The sequence below is a fragment of the Anarrhichthys ocellatus genome, unplaced genomic scaffold, assembly GCF_004355925.1.
Source record: "Anarrhichthys ocellatus isolate YVR2014 unplaced genomic scaffold, GSC_Weel_1.0 scaffold14, whole genome shotgun sequence".
Lineage (NCBI taxonomy): Eukaryota > Metazoa > Chordata > Actinopteri > Perciformes > Anarhichadidae > Anarrhichthys > Anarrhichthys ocellatus.
Genome location: NW_022280044.1, coordinates 7,210,629 through 7,221,694, shown reverse-complemented (window position 1 = coordinate 7,221,694; position 11,066 = coordinate 7,210,629). Strand labels below are relative to the sequence as shown.

Here is an 11,066-nt window from a genome sequence, read left to right as displayed (position 1 = left end):
GTGTGTGTGTGTGTGTGTGTGTGTGTGTGTGTGTGTGTGTGTGTGTGCACGCGACCTCCTCGCCCCTCTACGGCTGTCATAAGGAATCAACAGTGGTTCTTCCAGAGGAAATGTAGGTCATAATATACACACAGACACACACTGGAAGCAGCACAAAGACAACTGCTGCACTCATACCATGTGAGAACAAAGGCTGGGCCAACTTGCTGGTAGAAATTAGTGTCAAATTAATGTCACAACGCTATGATTCAAGCTCCGTCAGCTTTTTCACACTTGCCACTTCATAACCGAGTGAAATGCCTATGCATCATCAAACCCTGTCTTTAAACAGGAAACCTGTAGCTACCTTGCTTTCACACTTGATGTTATTAGGCCTATAACTGATTCTTCTCTTCGATCTCAAGGCCCAGGTCGAAGCACAAAAGGCCACTCAGGAGTTCCAGCGGGCGGTTGAGATCCTGCGGGCGGCTAAGGAGACCATCGCCCTGGCCGAAGAGAGGCTGCTGGAGGAGGACAGCCGCCAGTTTGACTCTGCCTGGCAGGAAATGCTCAACCATGCCACACAGAGGGTATGAAACATGATGCAAGACAGCTGCAAAATACGGAAAAAGTTCCAAGCTTACAAGTTTGTGCATGAGGGTTGAGGTTTGAAGCTGCTGATTGTGAAAGTGAAACTATGACAATACTGAAATGTCCCATTTTTTGCTTGGTTTCTACAATTAATAAAAAAAACACTCGATTGTTTCAGGTAATGGACGCAGAGCTGGAGAGAACGCACAGTGAGGCCGAACACAAGAAAACTGCAGCCAATTACAACTCCTGCATCAGCCACATGAGGCAGTTGGAGAAGAAACTCAAACGCTCCATCAACAAATCCAGGTCTGTGCCGTTGTCTCCGCTCTGAATGGTTCCTTTTCTTTTCCCCCCTGCTTGGGCCTCGCTGTGTGTGTGAAAGCAGGGCTAATTTGATGTCATCTGATGCAGGCCAGATGTTTCATTTGTTGGTTGTGCTGTGTTGGGGTGTGCTCCCTTTGTAAGAGCCAAGGAATGTGACTGCTCACAGAGGAGTGTTATTCTTCCAGTAGTTTCTCCAGTGACAGTCTGCACGGTTTCTCCCTCTTTCTCAGTTTTTCTTCTTTTTTCTCCCCCTGTAGGCCGTATTTTGAACTGAAAGCCAAGTATTATCTACAGCTTGAGGTATGTATGTTTGCATGCTTTTAAACAATTTAAAATGTGAGCATAAACAGTTGAAATTACTGGAGTTGTAATAACTTTCCATCAAGCTCCACCATTGTTCAAAGTTTTAAAATGTCAAATACTTTGGTTTATGACCAAATACCATCAAAACTAATGAAGGCTGTACTTTAGTCTTAATGAGCAAATGTTAGCATGCTAACATACCAACATGCTAAACTGAGAAGGTGAACATTGTAAACATACAAAAGATGCTCTGTAACAAAGAAAGCATGAGAAGCTCCGCCAATGTTATATATATATATATAAAGAAATTTTGTTAGTTCATTGACATTTCAGTGTCAGACTGTTGTGTGACTTATGAAAAATGGGCCCAATATATATATTTTGACTATGGAGCAAAAGAATGAAGTCAATCTGTGTTCAGGTTCACTTCTCCTATTGAAGTTAATTGACTCAGGACTTGCCCTAAAGGGGCGGGGCAGTGGTGAAACCACCCTGATACAAACCGGTGTTCCACTATTCCATAGTACAGCCTCACAGGGCTACATGACTGTAGACTCTTAGTCGTGTTCACTTCGGAAGGAAAGCACTACCCCTAAATGTGTAAATGTCATGCTCACTAAGCTTAGGACACACTGTCAAAATGTAAAAATTTACATGTGAACAGTTTTACCAAGACGGTGCATTCACTAAAAAACTGTTTCAATCCTTGTAGCAACTCAAGCGCCTTGTGGATGAGCGTCAGGCCAAAGTTGTGGTTGCCAAGACCGACTACCGCACAGCATTACGCAACCTGGAGAGCATCTCTGAAGAGATCCATGCCCAGCGACGCTCCCTCGCCATGGGCACCAGGGAACAGGGTGTCGGAGCGGAGGGAGATGGGCCCGACGAGGACATCACCAACTTCAAAATGGAGTCAGACGGTCTGTCAAGTGAGTACAACTATATGCAACCACATTATTCATCAACATTTCGTTTTTGTTTTGTTGGTGCATCCGTGTGTGTGTGTTTCAGTGGTGTCCGTATCAATCGATGAAGAGGGCAGTCACAGTAGCAGCTCAGAGGAGGACACAGATACTCACTCCACCTCCTCCCGAGACACTCACTCCACCTCCTCTCGTGACATGCCCTCCCCCTCCTCCTCCTCCCAGCCCTCCACCTCTGCCTCCACCCCCCTGGACATGCCCTGCTCTCAGCCCTTCTCACCCTACACCCCCTGCTCATGCCTCTCCTCCTCTCCCCCCGTCCCCTCTTCCTCCTGTCCTGGCGAACAAGAGTTAGCGAGCCCCTGTAGCCCTCATGACCCAGAGTCGGTGTGGGGTTCTCGGCATGCCTCGCCTCTCCTGGGCCCTCGCAGCCAGTGCAGTGGAGCTTCTTCTCCAGACTGCGACCAGGAGAGAGGTGTGTGTTCATCACATCAGTGTGTACATGTGTGTTGACTTCTGATGTGATGCTTCATCCTTTATGTTAAAAGTTGTCGCTTTAAAAGCTTTTAAAAAAAAAAAAAAAAAAAAAAAAAGTTCAACCTTTAGTTTTGTGATGCTTTTTAAAAAGTTTGACTAGAAGATCAGTACCAATTTCATGTTTCAAGTGCGTTAAGGAGAGAGCTGGAGTAAAACATTTTTTATTGTGCGAAAAACAGCATCCTGTTCACCATGCTAGAGGCGGATTGCATTTACTGGAAAGAGTTAGGCTTCAGTAAAGTTCTGTTTCAGTCAGCAAAGGTAAATTGGTATATCATTGGTTTACTTTAACATGCACATTTATTCACAGTTGCATGCCCTCCTTTTCTGTGTGTTGCAGGTGACAGAGCAGAGGGAGCGGAGGCAGCGCTAGAAGCTGGTTTGAACAAGCTAACCTTAACTGTAGCTCCAAAACGAGAAGGGGACTCCGGGGATGAACAAGATCCCCATGTCATTAACCCCGAAATATCCTCTCCCAGCTCAGCCACTACCATTCTGTTACTCAACAGTGTCTAATAAAACTTCTGTCTGGGCTCTGTGGCAGAGGACTTGGAGCAGGGCAGGAGGATATGCTAAATCCAAGCGATGAGAGAGCAACCTACATATCCCAAAGCTCAAACCAACCTGACATTGCGTCTCCATATTGTCTTAACATCCGATGGTGTCATATTAGAAGGTGTTATAAGTAGTGTATTTGAACATCAGTACATCATTTTCAAGTAAATTGTGAACCTGTGGTGTAAACAAATAAGAGCAGGGACGGGAGGATTGGTGTGTGTTGGTGTCATTAGTGCTGGCATTATTCAAAAGATTGCATTTGTCATGAACTCCTTTCTGTTGCAAAGAGGGTGTTTGTTGCCATTGAACCGACTTCACCAGCTCCGTCTATTTTGTGCCGCAAAATAATTTGCGTTGTACAGCAGTATGGGGAATTGTCTTGGCATATTGTAGAGACTGTCAAACTTCTCAATGTGTAACCAGCTTTAAAGTAATGTGTCAAAATGAATGTCATAATACATGTATTGATGTAAACATACTATCGTTGGCACCACTAGGAGAAGTCAACAGTGAGCCTCTTTTTGGATCTGTATCTAAACATGGAGGATCAAAATGGGACAAAACAAGATGTCGAATGTTGGATCATTTCTTGTTCTGCCTTGATTATTGAGCTCCTCAATGTGAAGTTGAAATGTAGGATGCAGAGACTGTTTCGGGGGAGTAATTATCAAGGAGGAACGAGGAGTGCATGCAGTACTCCGAGCACTAAACACCAGAAGAGACTCTCTTCAGGCGGGACTAACAAGTGGTCTTCCATTTGGATTTGTGAATGAGTGAGTGAATGTTTTGAGTGCAGATCACCATCTGATGTGGTGGTGATTGAGCACATTTGTGTGCGTGTGTCTGTTGTGTTTTTGGGAAATGCTCAAATACTACCTGTAGTACAGATATTCTATATTTATACTCCTGTATTCTTGTATATGAACAGTGGTTTGTGGTTACTATTGCTATTGTTTAACACAAAATAAGCAATAAATATGTGCTACATTTATCAGATTATTTTTATATCAGTTTTCAACAATGTTTGTTAGCACTTAAGGTTATAAATATAATTATTGATCAAAGCCTTTTGAAATAGGCAGAATTATACTTTTAAACAAGATAATATGGTATTAAACAACTATCAGGGAAGATATGACATTGCATTGAACAATTAAAGTGACTGTCCAGCTGACTTTGAATGGAAGTCCACGATGTAGGTCGGCAATCTGAAAAATATGAGGCGCTCTGATTGTAAGTTAAAAACATGTTTTCATTTATAAATGAATGAGTCAACATGCGTTAGTTATCCAAACAGTCTTCATCAAGGTAAAAAGTGCAGTGAGGACTGTGTTCAAATTAAACTTTTGCTGGTCTCAGCATACAAAGAGTCCAGCGAATAAGCATCTTTCCCACAACTCCTTAATTTTCAACTAACAGATTTGCCCAGCAACACCTTGTTAGCAGTGACAGTTAGCAGCAACACTGAGCAATTTTTCTTAATCAGAATTACTGCAGTAACAGGAATTAGAAGCCTATACCTTTGAAAACAAAATCAAATATGCATTAGAAAGAGGTGGGTTAAAAGTCTGAAACTGATTTGTCACATTTACACCTTACTCATGATATAGTAGAGGTGAGAGAAGTTGTTAGGACCCTAAGAGAGGCTCTTCACAAAAGAGGTCCAAAATAATCAAAAGAGTCAAGGAGTTGCAGGAAATAACATTCAATTTATTGATGAACAAGATAAATGACAATAAAAAAACACAAACAAAGTCAACCTAACCCAAACTTACCAACAAAAGACTGATGGGCCGGCCAAAATAAACAAAAAGGAAAGACACCCAGACCAACCCACAATGGGCCGTAGGATCTGGACTCTAACCCTCACCTTCAACATTCACCTAAACCTAACAGAAATAAAGCCGCGAAAACAGGACTACCGAACCCATCAAAATCACAAACTAATAAAACCCCAAAGATTTAGCATGTAACGGGTACAGTTTCAAAGTTTGATATGTAAAACTATTTGTCTTGCAGCAATTTTGCAAACAAGTTTACTTTCTTATGCTCTGCTAGCTGCTCATCTGTTGCAGGGTCCTTTCTTGGAAGCATGCTACCTTTCAATTAAGCAGCATCCTGTGTTTTCAATTATCTGTCCAAGAGTAGCTCTGTTCTCAGAATTTTAAAATTGGGCAATAATATGATCCTGTTCTGTAGGATACTGACATCTAGTGCCAGGTTGTTTTTTGCACCGTCACAACCCGGCTCAAACCAGTAAAACCAGGAACAGCAAACGCTGCAAGCTTAGGACCAACAGAATCCAACTCAAACCCGACACCAACGAACAGCGTTCCAATAACTCCTCCACAGAATCCAAACAGAAGAAACAACAGCAAGAGCAGCCCATACACAGCTAACATCACTGCAGCCCGCCCCTCTGACTGCCTATCCAGAGACTAAGTAAGCTCCCCCCTAGTCTTCAGGTGCTACTTGTGGTGGGTACTTACGCACTAAAACCCGCAGGCTCGGTAAAGCAACCAGGAACTGGCCGCCCACCTGCAGCCTCGGACGTGCCCCCGAGACAACTGCTCTAACCACTTTCACACCACACTACAGAACCCCCCCCCAACGAACTCCAAAGGGAGTCCGCTCTTCAGCCTAACAGGGACAGAACAGCAGCAATTTACTCACCGTGTATACAGGACCACCCAAACTCTGTTCCGCAAAAATCACCAGCATAACACATGCTCAGTGACACAAACACTCCTCAGGAACACTGATCACTACAGCTGCTCACAATAACCAAACACAGGAAAACAGCCGACTCACCACACTCGTCCATGTCTCCCAAACAACCAGATTGCACATCTCACTCAGTTAAACGAGGTGCACCTGCCCACCAGGCCACCACTGACCCAGAATCAGTCTCCGCTCATCAAGCCAATTAGCCAGCAGAGCCAACTTCTCTCCACAAATCTTGTGTTACCTGGTTCATCAAGTTTGGATGAGCCCCCATGTCACGACCCGGCTCAACAAATCGTAACATGAGGGAGACAAGACGAGTATAAAAGTAATAAAGACATTTATTGAAAGTACCACTAACTAAACCCAACTAAATAAACAATCAAAACAAAGCAGCATCCAGGTCCTCCAAACAGGAAGCCGAGAGGAGAGACTGCCAAAGAAGAGGGGCAGCCTTTATAGCTGGGACCAACCCAAAGCTCAGGTGTCGCCCATCAGTGGCCGATTAACATCCTGGAAGACAACTGAGGAGAAAACAGGACACAGACCCCTGGTGGAAGGGAGGGGTCGTCACAGCACTCCAATCATGGCTTTTAGCTGGAGCTTCGTATTTAATGCATTACTAATTTAAGTTTAAAATGCTATGATGTGATGGTTGATCCTTTATGAATGATGTTGCTTTCAGGAAGACCCCATAACCTACTGGCCTGTAGGCAAACCCTTTGATTTACCATCTAACATTGCAAGTCCTGAAATCACAAATTTGTCTTTGTTTATTCAACATACGACTCCTAAACTCCAACATTTGGAATGAGGAAAAACACCACAAAACCCATTAACAGGAAAAATGTAGGGAAAGCTCAACAGAGCGAGATGTCGCAAGATGGCAGCATGGTCATCATGGTTCTGGAAAAGATTGAGGGACAGACGGACAGTTTCAGTGCTCATGTTTTCATGGCTATTGGTCCAAAAACAAGAGGTTAGCCTGGAGCAATGATTATGCAGTTGTTTCCATTTATACTTCACTTTGACTCATCATAAAAATAGCTGAAAATCTGTTACTCATTAATTAATCTGTTTTCTTAATGACTTGATTTGCTAAGAATAAGTTTAAAAAAAATTATAAAACCAAACTTCTCTTAAAAAAAAAAAAAGCAAAAAAAAAAAGCACTATTTTGCAGTAGATTGTCAAGTGCGAGTATTGTAGCTGTACACTTGACGTTTCTACACAAACTTACAAGCTTTGCTTCATAATCGAAAATCATCTTACCTCACAGATGTGAATTGAAAGCGACCTTTGACCTCCATCATTCCATCCTCGAGTCCAAGTAGACGTTTGTGCCAAGTTTGGAGAAATCTCTTTAAGGCATTTCGGAGATATTGTCTTCACGATAATGGAACGGACAGACAACCCAAAAACACAATGCCGCCAGCCACAGCTACCGAGGAGGCATAAATAAATATAACTAATCCGATTCTCTCTCCTAACTTAAACGTTTGAGTTCATTCAAATCTGGTGATAACCAAACATTTTAAGAAAATACAGAAAACTAACCTTAATCTCTAAAGAAAGTACAATTTTGGGAAAAAAAAAAAGTTATGTCGCAAATACGCAACCAAGTAGAGATTGTCAAGTGTGAACATGAAGCATCACACTTAAGGTGTCTAAACTTACAGGCTTTGCCTCATAATTAAAAGTCATAACTTTGTTACAAACCAGTTTCATTAAAATAGAGTACAACCCCAAAAGAAAATGTAGTAACTAAAATCAACCAACCTGATCCTATAAATAAAGTACTATTTTGACAAAAGGTCGTTACAAAGATGCAACCGAGAGGAATTGTCAAGTGCAAGTATTGTAGCAGCACACTTGAGTTTCTACCTAAACTTACAGGCTTTGCTTCATAATTAATAATCATCTTACCTTACAGATGTGAATTCAAAGTGACCTTTGACCTCCACAATATAAATCAGTCCCTCCTCAAATCCAAGTAGACGTTTGTGCAAAGTTTGAAGAAATTCCCTCATGGCACTCCTGAATCAGTGTTTACGAAAATGGAGCGGACGTCGGTACGGACGGACAGAACCGAAAAACATAATACCGACAGCCACTGCTGTCGCCGACGTAGAGGCATAAAAAAACTGAATGAAACCAATTTTATTCTCTCTCTATTAAAATCATTTTTAAAAATACAGAAAACCAACCTTAATGTCTAAAGAAAGTACTATTCTGAAAAAGGTTATGTTGCAAAAACTCAATAAAGTAGATTATCAAGTGTGAGTATTGAAGCAGCACATTTGACGTTTCTACACAAACTTACTGTCTTTGCTTCATAATAGAAAATCATCTTACCTCACAGACATGAATCCAAAGGGACCTTTGACCTCCATCAGTCCATACTTGAGTCCAAGTAGACGTTTTATGCCAAGTTTGAAGAAATTCCCTCAAGGCATTTCTGAGATATTGTCTTCACAAAAATGGAATGGACGATGGTACGGACAGACATACAACCCCAAAACATAATGCCGCCAGCCACTGCTATTGAGGGATAAAAAAAAAACATAAAACTAATCCGATTCTGTCTCCTAACTTATACGTTTAAGTTCATTAAAATCAAACATATAACCAAACATATTTAAAAATACAGAAAACTAACCTTAATCTCTAAATATAGTACTATTTTGGAAAAAAAGTTATGTTGCAAATATGCAACTAAGTAGAGATTTTCAAGCGAGTACTGAAGCAGCACATTTGACGTTTCTACACAAACTTACAAGCTTTGCTTCAGAGTAGAAAATCATCTTACCTCAGACGTGAATTCAAAGTGACCTTTGACCTCCAAAATCTAAATCAGTCCCTCCTCGAGTCCAAGTAGACGTTTGTGCAAAGTTTGAAGAAATTGCCTCCAGGCTTTCCTGAGAAATCCCATTCACAAGAGTGTGACGGAAGTCCGTACAGACATCCAGAAAACATAATACTTCCAGCCAAAAATAAAATATAACCAACCTTATTCTATTAAAGTAGTACTATTTTAAAAAACAATGTATGTTGCAAATATGCTGCAGTGAGAAGGGATTGTCAAGTGTGACTATTATAGCAGCACATTGGAGGAGTCTACCCAAATTTACAGGCTTTGCTCCAATAACCTCATCACACATTAAACATAAGAATTAAATGTTTGCAAAATAGGTTATTAATTAAGATTCGTCTATTCATATCTGGTGACAATAAAGCAAACACATAAAAAAAAAAAAATACAAAATAAAACAATCCGTTTTCTCTAAATAAAGTACTATTTTGAATAATTACATTTTAAATATACAACTGAGTAGAGATCGTCAAGTGTGAGTATTGTCGCAGGACACTTGAGTCGTCTACCCAAACTTACATGCTTCGTTCCATTATTAAAAATCCTCTTATCTCAGAAACAGTAAAATGTTTTCAAAATCTTTCATCCATTAGTAGAGATTCTTCTCATCTTTGGAAATATGAAAGTCTGTCCAGTTTCATTAAAATCTAGAGAGAATAACAAAATAAACATGCATGAAAACCAACCGTAATCTCTACATGAAGTACTATTTTGAAACATTTATGTAGCAAATATGTGATATATTGACAGTCAAGTGTTATTAATTATTGATAATCATCGTCTTATCTTAAAAACATTGAAAAGTTAAATGTTTTCAAAATCCTTCATCCATTAGCAGAGATTCATCAAATCTGGTGAGAATAACCAAAAAATATGATACAACCCCCTCCCCCCCATCCCTACTCTCTAAATAAAATATACTGCAGTGAGTAGAGACAATCGAGTTGTCTACACAAACTTACATTGCACCAAAATAAAATAAAAAAGTGTTTACCTTACATACGTGGGATCACAGTGACTTTGACAAATGAACACCAAAATCCAGTCAGTTCATCCTCGAGTCCAAGTCCACGTTATGTTTGAAAAAAGATTCCTTGCAGGTTTTTCTGAGATATCGCGTTCACAAAAATGGAATGAATGGTCGTACCGGACGGACAGAAAGCACAATGCCTCCAGGCATAACGAACAACTTTATTCATTCAATGAAGTACTAGTTTGAATAATGCATGTCGTGAATATGCTCTGGTGAGTATTGCCATTATGATCTCTTACCTTACCAATGAGGAGCAGCCGGCTGCTGTGAAGCACCCCGGGAACAACTTGGGGTTCAGTGGCTCTTTCTGTGCTTCCACAAAATGTTTTCTGTTGTCCGAGCGGATGCTCGTCGCTGGATCTCAACATGCACAAAAAACATTGACGTGAACGTCTAATGGGCTTGCTACTTTCAAATGTACAGCTCGACTGACCAGGCAAGTGAAGATCACAACCCACCGCCTCTTTTCACCTCTATTGGTCCAAGGTAGTCGAAGACCACATGGGTAAGGGGATGGTAGATCTGGAAACATCCGATCCTCTGGAAGGTCAGTCATTTTCTGATCTCCAACAGTTGAAGTTTCCTTATGGAGCAGTTTGCTTTCACTTGCCACCCTTTGTCCAAGAGTGCAAGTTGAAGCAAATGGTGGACTTATCTGCTTCTCTTATGTCATCCACGGATAGATTTTGTGATCCATGTGTCACCTTGAGCTGGTTCACGTTGTCCTTTAAGAAATTGCAAGAGTACTTTCCAACTTCAAATCTTTAAGCAGATTGGCTCTATGATGTTTGGGGATATTCACAAGTACTTTGCTGCCGTTACTGACCCATTGGTTTGAGCTTGATGATACCTCCATGCACTTTTTGTCCTCCTCTGACATTTCTTTCTTCTCTTCTTACTCTTTCAGAGAATTCCTGAAGATATTGCATGATGAGTTCCTTCAGATTAGCAACTGATATCCAATTGACATCACCGATCTGGTTTCCACAGCAGTACAAAAATGAATGGACCATAACTAGCCATCCAAATGGAGCTCAAACAATAGAACAATCTTTCCTGACCCCTTTTCCTCAGGAGAACTGTACTTTCATATGCTTTAGGATTCAGCCGCTTCATCCGATTCTCTGTGCAAAATGACAGAGCTGCCCGGACCAAGGAATGCATAGGTCAAGATTAACTTATTTCCTTTATCCTCCTTGACTTGGACTGTCGCTATGGCTA

At 41.1% G+C, this 11,066-nt stretch overlaps 1 protein-coding gene across 1 annotated transcript in view; it reads left to right on the top strand.

Annotated features, from left to right (window-relative positions):
- Nucleotides 1-4,209, top strand: part of LOC116387309 (SH3 domain-binding protein 5-like) — an 11,241-nt gene extending 7,032 nt beyond the window's left edge. The window contains exons 4-9 of the mRNA XM_031854275.1: nucleotides 405-569; nucleotides 749-879; nucleotides 1,155-1,197; nucleotides 1,913-2,129; nucleotides 2,212-2,598; nucleotides 3,001-4,209. Of these exons, the coding sequence (XP_031710135.1) occupies nucleotides 405-569; nucleotides 749-879; nucleotides 1,155-1,197; nucleotides 1,913-2,129; nucleotides 2,212-2,598; nucleotides 3,001-3,176 (1,119 nt within the window). The 3' untranslated portion in view covers nucleotides 3,177-4,209. The remainder of the gene's footprint in view (nucleotides 1-404; nucleotides 570-748; nucleotides 880-1,154; nucleotides 1,198-1,912; nucleotides 2,130-2,211; nucleotides 2,599-3,000) is intronic.
- The last annotated feature ends 6,857 nt before the right edge of the window (nucleotides 4,210-11,066 follow it).